The following is a 16,081-nucleotide window of genomic DNA, read 5'->3' as shown; positions in this document are numbered from 1 at the left end:
CTAAGGGGCCTATTCTGCAAACGGTTAACGACATCGTTACGTGCTTTGCGCATCAGATATAATATACCACAGAAATGCTGCGCACATAATGATGTCGTTAACGTTTACAGAATAGGACTCTCTAGTCCTGAAAAATATCCGCGGAAAAGTATCTATTGCATCCCAGAATTTCTATTGACGCTTTTTACAAATATTTCTATATATACAATATAATATAAATCATATATCGAAATTACATTGGTACACAAAAAGTATTCGCTTACGTTTTCCACGGCAATCTCTAACATCATTAAGTCATGCGAGTCATGCGAAAGAATGAGCGATGACATTGCTCATGAGTTCGTGTACATATCACAATGTTATTCCATCGTCTTGACCGTTAATTTTACGATGATTTTTGTTAGTAATATACCAGTTACGATTTATTTTTCGGCGTTATGTCATGTTTTCTACGACTATATAATTTGTAGGTTTGAACGCCATACGCGTCTGAAAACCAGCAGAAGTTGACGCTTGTTGCATGCATATCTCGAATATGCTCATCGATATTCAATATTAAAACGTATCCCTGCATTTGCTCGGAATTAAAAACTTAATCTGCACACTCATACAGAAGGATAAGAATAAAATGTATAAACGTCATGACTAATATAAAACTTATAAATTGTCAAATAGCACGGCAAACAATTTTACATATGCAATGAGAAATTTTTACGGAAAGTCTCATTTACCATAATTTTAGAATTAAATTTCAAACTTTAATATATTAAGTTTATTTAATTTATAATATTTATTTTTGTTAAACTTATATTTGAAATAAATTCAAGAATATAGTCACTTATATTTGGACACTTAGATATTAATTATTTATTACAAAATTTGTCAATATAACGCATATATTCATTCGTTCTTTAAGGAAAAAATCAATTTGATATTAATTTCAAAGAATTTACTATTAGCGTTAATGCGATAGTGACACATAAAGCATATTATATAACGCTGAAAAAAGTTGTTCAAAAGTTACTTGCCCTTTCCCTGCGAACTCTCATGTAGCAAGAAATTCGATTTAGCGGAAGAAAGGCCAATCCTGTTGAGATTCATTAAACCGACGTTTCACTGCGAAACTTTGCATCATTAGTAACTCACAAAAGAATGGAAACAGACTTATACATTTGTAGTTGCCAAATCAGCCAAACTGAACGCAATGTCGTAATATTGTAGACCGAAATGCCAGATTGTCCAGCCACAGAATGGCTAAACGATTCTTTCTTCTTGTACAGATCAAAGAAAAGTTTTCGTAATGTTTATATACTCTATCAAAAGATTTCATATTCTATATCGCTGACTTTTTAGTATATAATGTTCTGTATTCAATATTATATAAAGATCTGTCTCTTGCTATTTTATGTATTTTGCAAAAATATTATTTTAAAATATTTCACATTTTATATACAAGTTTTCTCTTGACATAAAAAAGATTATTAGCAGTACTTTTAATAATTTAGAACATTAAACGCGATTCTTTCAAAAGAGGTAGTACAGTAGAATATATTTTAAAAATGTTTTAGTTGCAATCTTCAGTTGCAATCTTTTCCTCTTCTAAAAAGGTATTATAAAAAATAAATACACAGCATATCCACATTTGCGGAAAATAGAAAAGAAAAAATAAAAATAAATGAGAAAGAAATAAAGTTACCGGCTTAATCTTAATTAACCTTTATTTAATGAGAGAAATCCATTTTTTATGAAATGGACTGTCTTTAGAAATGAACAATAAAGTATAATTATAATTATGTAATGCTTAAACACTATTTTTTATAAATTTATAAAAGTTATTTATGAATAAAATAATAAAAATAATAAAATAATAAAATGTCATTTTTGTTGAATTCTCAAAATTAAGATATAGTGTACAAAAGAGTTAGACGTGCTTTATTTAATGTATACCTTTTATTTTATATCTGTACAAAATTTTATAAAAAATTATCTAAACATATAAGATTAAGGAATAAGGAACGTCGATTTACGTGTGGCAATTCCCAGGCAACTAAATGGGACACTATAAAGACATACAAGATATATAATATACAACGGATAATAACACATACACATATCTATAATAATTTCAGCATATAATTACTCACATATAATATCTTAATAGAGTGTATTTAATAGGGAGATAGTAATTATCATCCACTATACATATATTATTCGACGTCTGGTTTCTCTATAACTGTAATTTTCAGCACAGACATAATATTATGGAATTAGCTCCGTCTTCATTCTCTCCGCGCGCTTCTCAATTTCAGACGCTATTTAGTGAGGATTCAGCAAAATCAAAAACCACAAATTATACTGCTGCACCGTAAATACCAACTTACATCGTGGCTTGCATTGCTCTACTCTCCATCGATGCTTCTATAAATTCTTTATTCTCCGAAACGTACCCCGCGCGCGCGCACACGCTATATTTCCTATAAACATACATCGTGGAGGTTCGTAAGTTATACTTTGACTGCAACATGCGAGGTTGAAGCTCTCGTAAAAAACGAGATTCGGACAAAAACATCCGATTCGATTTAACAAAAAGATACAACAAACTGACATGTTGATTTTTAAATATTATTTACGAATTGTTGCGGTAGTACTGTAACTCAAAATTCTCACCCTACTGTAAACTCGTGCAACATAACTCAACGCGTAATAGTACCGTTGTATCACAACGCGGAAACTTGCAATGTCTAAACTTCAGAAATACAAGTGTACTGTCTAGAAACAAACAACTAATTAGAATCGCTAATTTTAACATTGATAATACGACCAAGTAATCAACAAGTCCGTCTGTTTTTTTGTACTTGTATCAGTGTAAAGGCCACACATATAGGAAAAAAAAGATCACTTTTTTATAAATCTAGGAAAACCAGAAAGATATTATATTCCTACAAGATATATTTACGTAAGCCAGGACATTTTATTGATGGGTGACCTATCGTAGAAAATGACAGAGAGAACAGCGAGATTTATATGTTACAAAAAGAAGGTAGCTTTGTATATATTCGACATAAGAATGCTCTTTACATGGCTGATGATTGCAGAATGCCGTCACTATTACGCGAGCACATTAAGATGTTGCATATAAGAGCACATAAACCTTACGCGATGCTTAATTTTTACAGGCGCGCCGAGCCATCGCTTTTTCCTCATTGTAAAACTCGCATCAGCGGAAGTTCACAGAGGAATGGAAATGGGACGTCGCACGCGACGTCGTCCATGCCACCCTCTTTCATTAGGGCACCACAGTGCTGTTTGCCTCCTCCGTTGTCGGGTTGCCCGCCCCACTTATCGCTCCACCTGGTATAACCGGTTTTCGCCAACGAATCGCCCAACACGGTGACCCATTCGCCTTCCGCATAAAGGTCGTGTATACCTAAGAAGGCCTCGTTCGGATATACCGCACCCTTGATCGGTCCGGAGCGATTAAATATATCCAACAGTATCTGAAGGAAGATCGAGACAGATTACACGGCGCGCAACATTAATTAGGCCGATATAATTATGTCTTTATAATAATTATTCATTGTGACATTTTCCTAAATATATTTGTTCGAAGAAAATTAAAATCGTAAGGATGAATTGTTGTGTATTACATAATCACAATAATACTCAGCGATAGAATTAGTGACTCACGTGCTCCTCGGCAATAGAATTAACGATGGCGAGGTGGCCACCCTCCTCGTTACAGAACTTCCTCGCGTCGTTCCACGTGGCGGCCCTCGTGTGCAACTTGTGCGCGCCGATGCCTACTGTGTAATGATAATCGTCTCTCATCGGAGCGCCGCGCATGGCCACATTGCACGAGCACATCATGCCGTGCAACATCACGTTCTGAGAGTAGAACTGCTCGAGATGCTGCCGGCTCTGTTGCGTCATCCAGTCCGATTGTCCGGGGATCGTCGAGCTATTGACCGATGTCAAGCACGGGCAGCCGGATTCCGGATTATTGATGCTCGCGGCCGCGTCCTGTGCGCCCTCGTTCAGATTCGCGGAGGTTGTCTGTTCGAGGGAGCCGTATCCACTCGACGGTGCAGCCGAGACAAACGACTCCTCGTCAACGCCAAGCAGCGCGATGCAACCGACGAGTAAGAAATACACCATCATTCGTCTCGTAAATTCGTCGCTCTTCGAAGATTAGCCTTACAAAGTACTCCACCGAGAGATCTGCGGCTGAACAATCGTCAAGTTTGGAGAGTCTCTCTGACGAAATAGAGATTCCCTTTGATGAAGACGAAGAAGTGTTGGAAACTATTTGCATTTAATAATGAGAAGAATTTATAATTAATAATAACAGGAAGTATACGAATTACTTCAAGGCAAATTACATTCAACGCCGTTTTAAAATTGATGTTACATGCTTCTTCAAGCAATCATTGATTATCGAGAAAATAGACGTTTATTTTTAATATGATGAAAGAAAAATGTCAAAACTATTTGATGATAATAAAAATGATATGAGAGAGAGAGAGAGAGAGAGAGAGAGAGAGAGAGAGAGAGAGAATAATGATTAAAATTATACCACAATGTTATGGGTCTTATGACATAGCATGATAAACAAGAAAATATATATATTAAAAGAGTTATTATGTAAGGATGTTAATACCTTGTTTGAAGAATTACACAATATTCACAAAAAAATCTCAGAATCTGAAAGAAAATCGAAGGACCACTTTAAATTTCTGATTTATCTGGCTAGTGTGTTCGTTCTTGACTCGTTCTTGAACTGCACGAAGAAACCCATGCGTAGCAAGCCGGGATCAAAGAAGAACTGAGGCCTGCTTGTATTATACGCCCCTACGTCCCAATCCATCTGCTCGACATACCAAAGCAGGCTAAATGACCCATCCAAAAAGACTGCAGTGTTCTATCATCAGCAATCGTTCAAGGACCGACAGCAGTGGTTCGCAAACGACGGCCTTCTGCTTTACATCTGTTTGTAAGATCAAACTAAATCGAACACTTGGAACGGTTGAGAAGAATCCATGTTTCCTTGGCGAATATTTTTTGACAAAGACAATATTCTTAATAAGGAAATTAATTAAGTGCTACAAGATGATTTGATAAAGTCATTAAAAATTAGAATAAATTGACTACTAGAAAAAAGTGTAAATCTATATGTTTCCTTCTTCATTTTTTTCTCTTTTACTAACTGTTTTCGACAAAGAAAGAGAAAAATATTTTAAATATTATAAATCTGATACATATTTATACGTGATTATTTAAAATTATCATGTATTTTTCTTAAGAGAACCACTGATCTCTGCGAGCAAGTGATAAAACATTCTCCGCCTCCTCATCCTGTTTCTCATTAAAAAATATCATTATATAGAAATATATTATATTTCATTTAATGCTTTATGACATAAAACTAATTCAACATATGAAAATAGCATATTAATATGCGACAATTTTTGTTAGTATTAAAATTTTTGTGAATTTTTTAGGGCTAAGTCTTTTTAAAGATATTTTATGGTTTTATGATAACAAAAAATATCTCCCGGATATTACAGTAGTATTTTCAACGTCATGCCAATCACGTTTTGCATCGCGATCAATGTATTTTCGCATATCGATAAAAATCGTATGCGCTTGCATACGATATCTTGCAATTCGTACACAAGTGCTATTCTTAATGATAAATTTCCTAGTGCCGCGTATAAAATATAGACCAGGCCACGCGCTCGAAGTTAATCGGAAGATTTAAGATGGGCCAACCTCTACCGTGTAAACGTCTCCGGAATATAGCACTGTAAATTTCCAGGCATGCAGAATCGCAGTGATTTCTCTCCTCTCCCCCTTTCTTTTCGCGACATATATATCGGAAGAGCTGATGGCCTCAGTGGATTATAAGAACATAAATTACAAACGGTTAGATAATTGGAAAAAGTAAACTTCCTCGCGGTATTAAATGGGATTGGATTCCGGACAGACGGAACAATGTGCCACTATGGCACAGTATTAAATTTGCCCTGTCTATAAAGAAACAAAAATATTTGGTTGTATGTATACAAACAAAACAACACTTTGTACTTTTCTTTTGTTTTATAATTTTTTAAATATATTAATCTGAAATTCAAATTTGATGGAAAGGTACATACTTACATATATTTGCATAGAAAATCTGAAGAGTAAAAAAACAAAAATAAGTTGTATATACAAGGTTAAAGCTCTCCAAAAATACAATACAAATAAATAGAAGGCAAATGAAAGCCAGCGCCGGTGGTCAAGCGAAATTTACAATATTAGAAAGTAATAATCTTAATGTACAAACGGTCACGTGGTTTGGATCTTCTTCAGTGTGGTGAAATAAATAGAATTTAGAAATGCAGTTATGATGCCATAATACCTTCTATTTATTTGTAAAAATAAGTTATTTTTTATTATAATACAAAAACGTGTATATATATATATAACATTTTATTAATAGAGACTAAAAAAATCTAATTTACTAACATTATTTACATATAAATTTGTTTAACATTTAATTTATATATAATAACTACAGCATCATTTAGCACCAATAGATATGCAAGATTAATTATTATATTTACATGTGCAACGAGATAAGATAAAAATATTTTTATTTTCCTTGTTAATCAATCGAAATGGATTTTATCTCTGTCTTTTGTCGAAAAAGAACGGTCGATGTGGTTCAATAATCCATATCGTATTCAATTATCTTTCGTACCCTTATCAATTTACGTTCACATAGGATATCTCTTCGTTATTTGCTCCAAGAAACCGTAACAATAAAGCAAACAATATGAAAGAATGAACCTGACAGCGATCTGATATAATTTTTGATATATTTTTCAGATGCGACTAAAGCCCTGCCTCGTAACTTTCTATCTCCTGTTGCTTTCGATCGTCTCGACCTATATTGCTCCTGCGTTCGGTTCTGATATACTTCGTTACAAGGTAAGCACTGTACACATTTATTGACATTAATATTATGTATCTTCATCAAACCGCAAAATTATTTCGTTGCCTTATTGTTATATTTACTAAACGAAATGATTTCTGAAATAAAATTATAAGATATTTATCTTGTGTATTGTATATGATATATTTATTTCTCTAAAACAGATTTTTTTAAAATAAGGATCATTTTAAAATTATCTTAATTAAGCTAGTCTTGATAAAAAGATTGAGGAATTGAGCGATTCATCAGAAACCAATTCAGCAATCGAATGATTAATAAGACTTTTTCGCGTCCAAGTCTTCAAACTTAAATTGGACATAATTGCTGTAATTAGTTTTAATTAATTTTCTTGCCTTCCTTATAATCGATTTTTGATAACCTTCTCTTTAACTAAAGGTGCAGCGAACGAGGCAAATCTCTCAAAAAATGAATAATTGATGCTACGTTCAAACATCACATCTGAGATAAATTCACATATAAACGAGATCTTCAGACGGAAGATTAATGACTGAAATTAGGCTTCCTCCGGAAAGCTTTCCAGCGCTCGTTTCAATTCCAAGTCGCGACACAACTTATCGCCCGATTATACAAATCCCTCACGTCTTCGCTGTATCCTCTCTCTCGCCGTTTATTCCCTCTCTTTCTCTCGCTCGCGAACATTATTACTCGTATAAACCTTCGTCTGAAAGCTGATGACCGTTAGACGAGGAGTATCCTCCTTACGGCAGATCTTCCTTGGCTTCGCTCCAAGGAACGGACTTCTCGCGTAACTCTCATCACCCGATAGTGATCCGTAATCCGCATTCCCCGGTATCTGTGTACATTTATCTGTGTTCATTGACATTGCGCTGTATTTACCTGAGGGAAATCGACCGTCAGTGCACTCGGCGGGGTCGAAGAGCATAACTCCGACCGTGACTCGATTCGGAAACCGGCGCGGCGCGCGGCGAGGCCGCGTAACCGCCCGCTCGTTTCCTCGCGCGTGGGGCCGTGGGGGTCGACTTCCGGCGACTTGAAGCGAACCGAATCGTCGAGGACGAATAATTCACGAGATGCTTTGAATATTTTGAACTCTTCACGGGCCATAAAGAATGTAGCGCGACTTGCCAAAGACAATCTCGACTCGAGATTCCTCGGCTTCCCAGTTCCACGAGATTACGTCTTTAAAAAAGTTATCTCGTCTCTATGTTATTCTAACGAAATCTTTTATACATTACGCGACTTACTCGACGTAATATCTCTGATGGGTGGATATTCGTTATATTTCCAGCGCTCGAGACATCGTTATTTTACGGTGGACAACAATGGCGTGTCACCGGACACCGGGAATCCTCCATCCACTACGCCAACCTCGACGGATGACGGATCCGCAACCTCGGAGAACCGGCACGTCTACAAGAGTGCGTAACCGTTAAATCCCCCGTCTACATAAATGTCAATTAGTAATTCGTACGTCGGGTGTGCACCGTTCGGGAAGTTTAATTAAACTGTGTGTTATCTCTCCGGTCACAATTCGCCGAAATCGTACGTACACGTTTACCTCGTGTCGTCATTAAACCAGCCCGTACGCCGCCAAAATTGCGTAAAGCACCAATCCTGCAATCAGCAAGATCGCAATGACGTAAAAAAACGCGCACATAGCTACGAAATTGTGAGAAACGCTCGCAACTCGCAACTCGCAACGCGAATAAAAGAAGAGTCGCACGATATAGCAATACGATCGAAACGTGGCGGAAGAACTTTTATATAACGTATCGTTTGCACTTTTGCAGTATACCTTTCTTTTTAGAACAGAAATACAATTTCGTAGATATTTTTTTAATGTTAACTTTTCACTTTATATTTTATCAAATTACATCTTCAGAATATAATACCGCTTGCAAAGCAAATCATAACGTGAAGCGAAAAGAGAATATTGGAAAAGCGGGAGAAATATCCCGAATCCCGAAATGATTTGGCAGTATTCTAAGGTTGCGATCTAACGGGGTTGCGGTCGCGCAGAGTGATTTATTGCAACAAGATAGAACGGTCGCATTACTGAGGATGATCGGCAATTTTGTCGTGAATGGACGCGTATATTCGCGGGGCGCGAGGTATTCCGTTTTCGTACATATATAAGATCCCGTCATCAATCGCGCATGTTTGTAACATACGGCTGACGGGAAACATTTGCGCGCCGCGCCGACCGTATATCCAGGGGTTGCGATCCCTATATATGCGACATATCTTCGGCGGGGATGAGTATCTCGCGGCGAGGGAGGGCGGCGTTAGCGAAGACGCGAATATTTTTCCCTCTTTCAGACGACGATCCATGCCTGGTGAAGTATTGCGGCGCGGGAAGAGAGTGCCAGGTCTCCGCGGACGGCGAGGAGATCGTCGCCGCGTGCGTCTGCGTTCGTAGATGCGCGCGGAGGCATCGACCGGTCTGTGCGAGCAATGGCAGGGTATACGTCAATCACTGCGAGATGCACCGCGCGGCCTGCAACGCCGGCACGCCGTTGACCACGCGAAGGCTCTCCAGATGCCTCGGCAATGGTGAGCACGTGCTGGACACAATACGTCTCTATTTTATATACGTAGCACAGAAAAGTTGCGGTATGCATGAAGGAAATATCTCTCTGAAAACGGAGGACAATGGCATTTGTACCGTACATTGTTGAGTATTTCCGATTTTAACTCCGACGAGAGAGAACTTGGTGAATATAAGCAGACTCGGACAAGAAAAGAATTTGCTCCGTTCTCGTATACCTATGCTTTCTGACCTCGGCATTAAAGAACCACTGGTCATTTTGAATACCCAATTGTCTTTTGTCGGATATAAAAATCTGTATCTTTTTAAATTTCCGCTTAATATTAGCGATGGTAATTCTGAGAGGTAAAACGAGATTTCCTACCGGCTTGAAATCAATTCTTGTATTTTAGATTCTAGTAAAATGGAAGAACGCGCCGGAGTTTATCGACCCCGCGGCGTACACTGAACTCTATCTATATTTAATTTTAATTATCTATCTATTTAACTTAATTAATGATTGGATTTGACTTTACTTAATTACTTAACAAGAGTTATCAGAAACCAAGCTTAATGGCAAATGAATATAATAATAATAAATCAATTAATATACCATTATAGCTACTTTTAGGTTTTACTCGTAAATTATTAATACAATTGAAATCTTATTATCAGAAACTTTATATGTTATACGTGAGACAATATATATATATATATATATATATAATGTAATAAATTCGATTTTTTAATGTAATCTACTAATATATAACTTTTTAATTAGCTATCAGTAGATTAAATTTATAAGTACAACAGCCTATAAATCTTATAAGACATATTAAATAAAGATTATCCAAATCTTTTTGCCGATACTTTCAACTTTAATTCATTGTTTACTCTACTCGAAGAAAAGAAACCATGATCTTTAGCGGGCTCACAAAACTTTGGTTTCATTATGAACTCAATAATAACTTGGAAGTTTTCTATTAATTTATGGCAGCCGCGCAGCAGCCTGGTTTGTTAAGAGTTGTAACGATAAGAAAAAAAAAAAAAAAAAAAAGAAATGTCGTTACATGGAAACTCGAAGTTTATGATGGAATGTTCCATCATTTCCAGGTAATTACAGCGCGCAGGCACGGAAGGATTTCTTCGCGTACCATGCCTCCTCCAAAAGCAAGAATATCGCTAAGTACGCTAAGTCTAAGAATAAAATAAAGCATCATCCGGCGAGCAAATCGATCCCACGAAAGAACGGTCACGTTATCGAGGAGTGTTCGGCGCAGGAATACGAGATTATGAAAGTATGTTATCGATTTTGTTCCCCAATGTAACAATTTCCGATTTAAGACGCGGGAAAGTTTAACGAGGATATCTTCTTTTGAGTTGCGAATAGATAACTTTATTTATCATTAATATTCCCTGCCTGTATTCGGATATAGCTTCAATAAAGAAGTTACTAGGGCATATGAAACAGAAACGGGTTTGAATTTTTTATTAAGCTATATGATACGCGAATAATACTCAATCTTTCTTTTATCGAATAATGATAATTTTTAAATATGTAAATTAAAATAATTTATAAATATTTTTAAGGTAAGACGAGATTCTTGTAGTTTATAGATTTAAACTATATGGTTCATTTAGCTTACATATATGTGTATAAATTCAGCTGGTATCGAGATTTCTTTGCGTACAAGTGCAGAAAAATTAAATATATAAAAGCACCGCGTCGATTAAAAATATCTTCCTTGAATATTTTATGATTTTTCTCGCAGTAACATTTTGACCAACTTTATTAAAAAGATTATTAACACGTAATCAGATTATATACTATTTTATCTTTTTTATTCTATTTGTCCGTCGTAGGACAACTTACTCCTGTATAGCCACGCCAGATTAATGGCCGAGGATAATCACAGCAAGGAATACTTGGTCAGCATCATGTTTTCTCACTACGACAGAAACAATGATGGTAATTTGGAACGGGAGGAGCTCTTACAGGTGATTTAACATTAAATATACTATTCTTTGTATAGTGTTTCTTCATTAGCGTTTTCTCCGGAGCTTAACTAAGCTGAAAGAGTAGTACTTGCGATGAGATTTATTTGATGGCCGTTATTTTAATGGCGGTAACACGATTTTTCCATTGCGCGACCGTCCCGCGAATAACGCGCTTATGAGCTCTCTCTCGAACATTTAGATCGCTAAGGAAGAAAACATGGAGGAGCTATCCGCGGGATGCAATTTGAGCCACATGATCAGCTACGATGACACCGATGGTGACGGCAGATTAAACGTTAACGAGTTCTACACGGCCTTCAGCAAGCTTTATAGTAAGTATCATTTGCGATTTATCATTTATCACGAGAGATTTATCTTTTGCAAGTCGAAGACAAAGACAAATATTTATGTTAGTATTAGAATGTATTCAAATTAATTTAATCCTTTAAATAAATTTCTTTTATTTAAAGCAAATTTTCGAAAATTGTCCTTTTACATCACTATTAAACAATTTTGTAATCTTATCGCCGCGATTAGTGTAATTTAACGCAGTGATTAACCATTTACGGACACTTTTCTTATGGTAATCTATGTTATAATGGTCTCAATGCAGAACGCATTGTCCATAGACAATGGCTTCACCGTAAATTGTCAGACCGCACACGTGACCGGCACAGTGCCATCGCGCATATATAAACGACCGCGGAGGAATTATTATGCAAAGTTTGTACAGCGAACGATCGTCCATTCAATTTGGCCGAAATATAATAACGTACACGTAATACGCGGGGGCGGTTCTGATCTGTGCAGGTGTATCGGTGGTATCGTTGGATAAATCCCTCGAAGTGAATCACATATCCGCGCGAGTCGGGGACAACGTTGAGATTAAGTGCGACGTCACCGGAACACCACCCCCGCCTTTGGTCTGGCGCCGTTATGGCACAGACGTGGAAACCCTCAGTGAGCCGGAGGTATTCTATTCGAACGAAATAATTCGATCTCTATCCATCACCGTTAGCTCTGTAACACCGTCTATACACCGCGTTGCTATTGAAATAACATGTAAAAAATATATATATATATATATATATTTCTTCATCACTTTCTCTTTATCAAAATAAATAAAGAGAAAGTGAAAAATATCTTGTTGAAAAATATTTGTTTTCTTTTACATTTCATTATATCCTTCAAAATGGAAATTAAAATCAAGATTTCTTATCGCTATTGAATGAGCGATATTTTAAAAAATTAATTTAATGGTCTGACGGACTGATATAATTTTCATTCTAAATGAAAGAGGCATATTACGAGAGAATTATGGTAACGCGAATGCACACTTTACAGATTCGCGTTCTCAACGATGGCAGTCTCTATCTGACAAACGTGCAGTTGGAACATGCTGGTAATTACACGTGCCACGCTCTCAGGAACCAGGACGTGGTACAAACTCACATGCTCACCATATACAGTAAGTCTTTTAAATGGAATAATATAAATTTTAGATAGAGATATTTGGAGGCGCATTAGACAAGTCTTGATTCTGCTTGGAAACGAAAAATTTTTCACTTATACATAGATTGTACAATTAATTTACTTTATCTATCAAAATGTAAGCAAAATTTCAATTTATATAATACATAATAATAATTATGTGTACCGAGATATTCTACACTTACCAGGACCATCCCTTTTATCTATAAATTGTTGAAGAAATTTAAATTCAATCTATTCTTAACAAAAATGTTGAGAAATAATGTTTAAGCTAAAAATGATTAAAAAACAAATAATTTTTACAGACATATATATCATAAAAATATATTTTCTTCAGTCATTATCAAATCTATTATAAATTTGGAGAAAATGTAATCTTGAAGTATAATAAAATGCTATCAATCAATTAAAGAAAATAATTGATGTTAAAAATAATCGAGAGTGGCATCTCCCTCAGCCGTACCCGAAGTCAGGGTGACACCACAGTTCCAATCCAAGCGGCCAAAGGGAACGGCGAAGATGAAGTGCCACGTGATAGGTGAGCCTCTCCCGCGTGTACGATGGTTGAAGAACGACAAACCCCTAAGCGAGGATCAGCCAGACAAGTACGAAGTGATCGGGAACGGTACCAAATTGCTAATTAGGAAGGTCGATTATGCCGACACCGGGGCTTACATGTGTGAAGCGACCAGCGCTGGGGGACTAACGAGAGACATTAGCAGTTTAGTGATTCAGGAGCAGCCTACACCGAGTAAGTAAAGGGCAACCTCTTGCTCTAATGAAAACTTGTAACATTAACCCATTAGAGATATATTTAATGAAGGAAATATTATTTAATTTAGTAGAAGAGTACTAGTATTCGCATCAATATTTGCTAATAATTTTTTATTATTAATTAATTGTAACTTTATATAGGTACTATCATATTTTTATTTACTATCTTATCGTCTCGTCTCTTTATAATTAATATGAAAATTTTGCATGTAGTTGCGGTGGATGAAGAACGCAGATTCTTATCTTTTCACGAGTGGGGTATTTTAGTATATGAGCCATCTACGTGTCATTCGTTGCACGAGATTCATTCCACGGACATCATACCTGGTACTCAGGTACGAAATCAATATATTACCCCTTTTTCTTTTTATACCACTCTCTCGATATTTTTATCATCGTATGCTTTACACGTTTTTAGGAATACGTCTGCGGGCCTAAAAATGTTCCCTGTTCTTGGGGACGTGCCATAAACGTTGCTGATAGATATGTATACGTTAGTCAACCGGATAAGAACCGCGTGCTTGTGATCAGCGAAGTGCAGATGATGATAATCGATGTACGTTTTCTCTTTCATTGAAACCATTCAGAATACCATCGAATAATTTCAATGTAATTTTTCAGGTAGTGGCTACGGACAAAAACCCGGTAGATCTGTGGTATGTACGAAACCTCGACTACGTCTGGGTGTTAAACTGGAGGAGCGAAATGGACGTCGGCATCAAGACCGTGCAAATAATCAAGGAAGCTGCCCAGCGAAAAAAACACCATACTATGCGACCAGAGCCTATCGATGCGCAATTCGATCTCGTGAGAGGCCTGTATATTCCACAGCAGCGAGTACGTTTATCATCTTCGTCTTTCGATATTGCGAAACTATGCAGACTTAAAATCGCAAATAAATCCTTTCATCAATATGTATTATTTAATTGACTTAGATTATATTATCGGTTATTGCAAAACATTGTATGTCTAACATAGTTACATTATCTATATTACAAAGACTTTTATTTCTTAGGATATAAAACACATATTCAAATATGGTTACGTGACTCATACGAATCAGCATGGGATGTACAAGCTTGATCTGGTCAACATGAGATATACTCGTACCGTGAACTTGGCCAGCTACAACTGCGTGCCAACAAGCATGGAATTTTCCGATCTTTGTAAATATATATTTCTCATTGTATTGATATTTCTTTAATTTTTGTTTCGCCTCACTCGGATTCTGTTCGCTCCTTCAGCTTGAACGCAATGAGATTCTATTTCCAGACGGTTTTGTGATATTGGAGTGCGAAGAGCCGATCACTGGTCGACCTACCGGTCAAATACTATTAGATTACCTTACTGACAGCGTTCTCGCTCATAAACCGAGCATCCTGGGAAAACCAGCGATTTCTCCCGATTCCAGATATCTGGTTACTCTCGACAAACAAAACACCGGTGTCACTCTCGTGGTGCAGGAGATATTACGTAATATACTTCGCTTTTTTTGCATTTTTATTATAATAACATAAAATTAGATACTTTTAAATACACTAATGTAATATTAAAGATAATATATTTATCGGATTTTTTTCTGATTTATTAAATTTTAAAACAAATATTTTTTTATTTTAAAATAATAATTCCAATATGGTGATCGAAAAATTGTTCAATTTGCATGAGTAATGTATGTATGTATAATAAATATATGAATAATGTATGTATAATATTGTATACATTTTTCCAGCAAGCGGACTAAAATTCGCTTTTGATGTGAAAACAACCTTAAATATCAGCGACATTGCCTTCTATCCATCGCAAACGACACATAGTTACGACATATACGCTTCATCGACAGACAAAGAAGATATCCTCTTTCTAGATTTAACTACTGGTGAGATAATCCTTTTTATTCTCATTATAAGAAAAAGATTTCATAATCCACTAATTCCTTTCATTTTTCGCGAACAATGAAATCAATTAACATCATATCCAACATCATCTAAATAATCTAAATTTCAGATTAAAATGTCTATTTCAAATTGGCTAAGGCCCAGTTTCACAAGTGTCGGTTAACTTTTAATCTTAGATTAACTCACTCTTCGTCTCCTTCTAACGTCCCCCTTAGAAAGAGACGAAGAATGAGATAATCTAAGATTAAAAGTTAACCGACACTTGTGAAACTGGGCCTAAAACATATTTCTCTTATTAAAATTTCGCTCGTTTACTCCAAAAAATACTTTACATATATGTATATTTTAAACGAAATTTTCTTTAATTTTATTATATCTTCTCCTTAAACTCTTTGCAGGATGATCGTCTCAAATGTGAAGCAAACTAACTAACTA

The 16,081-nt window shown here is 36.0% G+C and overlaps 2 protein-coding genes and 1 long non-coding RNA gene across 8 annotated transcripts in view; 1 reads left to right on the top strand and 2 right to left on the bottom strand.

The window, feature by feature from the left end:
• Fstl5 (follistatin-like 5) overlaps nucleotides 1-16,081 on the top strand; it is a 38,247-nt gene that overhangs the window by 19,451 nt on the left and 2,715 nt on the right. For all 5 annotated transcript variants that reach the window (XM_071702399.1, XM_071702396.1, XM_071702398.1 and 2 more), the window contains 15 exons: nucleotides 6,871-6,972; nucleotides 8,247-8,376; nucleotides 9,278-9,511; nucleotides 10,599-10,783; nucleotides 11,349-11,483; nucleotides 11,683-11,815; nucleotides 12,294-12,454; nucleotides 12,828-12,951; nucleotides 13,432-13,725; nucleotides 13,962-14,083; nucleotides 14,167-14,304; nucleotides 14,370-14,585; nucleotides 14,764-14,914; nucleotides 15,021-15,221; nucleotides 15,481-15,627. In XM_071702399.1, coding sequence (XP_071558500.1) covers nucleotides 6,871-6,972; nucleotides 8,247-8,376; nucleotides 9,278-9,511; nucleotides 10,599-10,783; nucleotides 11,349-11,483; nucleotides 11,683-11,815; nucleotides 12,294-12,454; nucleotides 12,828-12,951; nucleotides 13,432-13,725; nucleotides 13,962-14,083; nucleotides 14,167-14,304; nucleotides 14,370-14,585; nucleotides 14,764-14,914; nucleotides 15,021-15,221; nucleotides 15,481-15,627 — 2,473 coding nt within the window. The remainder of the gene's footprint in view (nucleotides 1-6,870; nucleotides 6,973-8,246; nucleotides 8,377-9,277; nucleotides 9,512-10,598; nucleotides 10,784-11,348; nucleotides 11,484-11,682; nucleotides 11,816-12,293; nucleotides 12,455-12,827; nucleotides 12,952-13,431; nucleotides 13,726-13,961; nucleotides 14,084-14,166; nucleotides 14,305-14,369; nucleotides 14,586-14,763; nucleotides 14,915-15,020; nucleotides 15,222-15,480; nucleotides 15,628-16,081) is intronic.
• LOC139770451 (hemolymph lipopolysaccharide-binding protein-like) lies at nucleotides 1,932-5,162 on the bottom strand. Of its 2 annotated transcripts, none has more exons than XM_071702387.1 (3): nucleotides 4,658-5,162; nucleotides 3,688-4,224; nucleotides 1,932-3,497 (listed from the first exon to the last, which is right to left on the bottom strand). In XM_071702387.1, exons 2-3 carry the CDS (start codon nucleotides 4,156-4,158, stop codon nucleotides 3,201-3,203), a joined length of 768 nt encoding a protein of 255 aa, XP_071558488.1. In that variant the 5' UTR covers nucleotides 4,159-4,224; nucleotides 4,658-5,162; the 3' UTR covers nucleotides 1,932-3,200. The 2 variants fall into 2 exon arrangements, with proteins under 2 accessions (XP_071558488.1, XP_071558487.1); XM_071702386.1 differs by having other exon boundaries at nucleotides 3,688-4,302; nucleotides 4,658-5,159.
• LOC139770472 (uncharacterized) lies at nucleotides 6,966-8,649 on the bottom strand. The gene is made up of 3 exons (XR_011717765.1): nucleotides 8,509-8,649; nucleotides 8,203-8,368; nucleotides 6,966-7,790 (listed from the first exon to the last, which is right to left on the bottom strand). It is a non-coding gene; the product is annotated as an uncharacterized lncRNA (long non-coding RNA).

Source organism: Temnothorax nylanderi, unplaced genomic scaffold, assembly GCF_030848795.1.
Source record: "Temnothorax nylanderi isolate EJ_2023f unplaced genomic scaffold, tnyl_v1.0 TNYL_tig0030_pilon, whole genome shotgun sequence".
Lineage (NCBI taxonomy): Eukaryota > Metazoa > Arthropoda > Insecta > Hymenoptera > Formicidae > Temnothorax > Temnothorax nylanderi.
The sequence above is the reverse complement of the archived record's forward strand: the minus strand, read 5'-3'. Positions and strand labels throughout refer to the sequence as shown.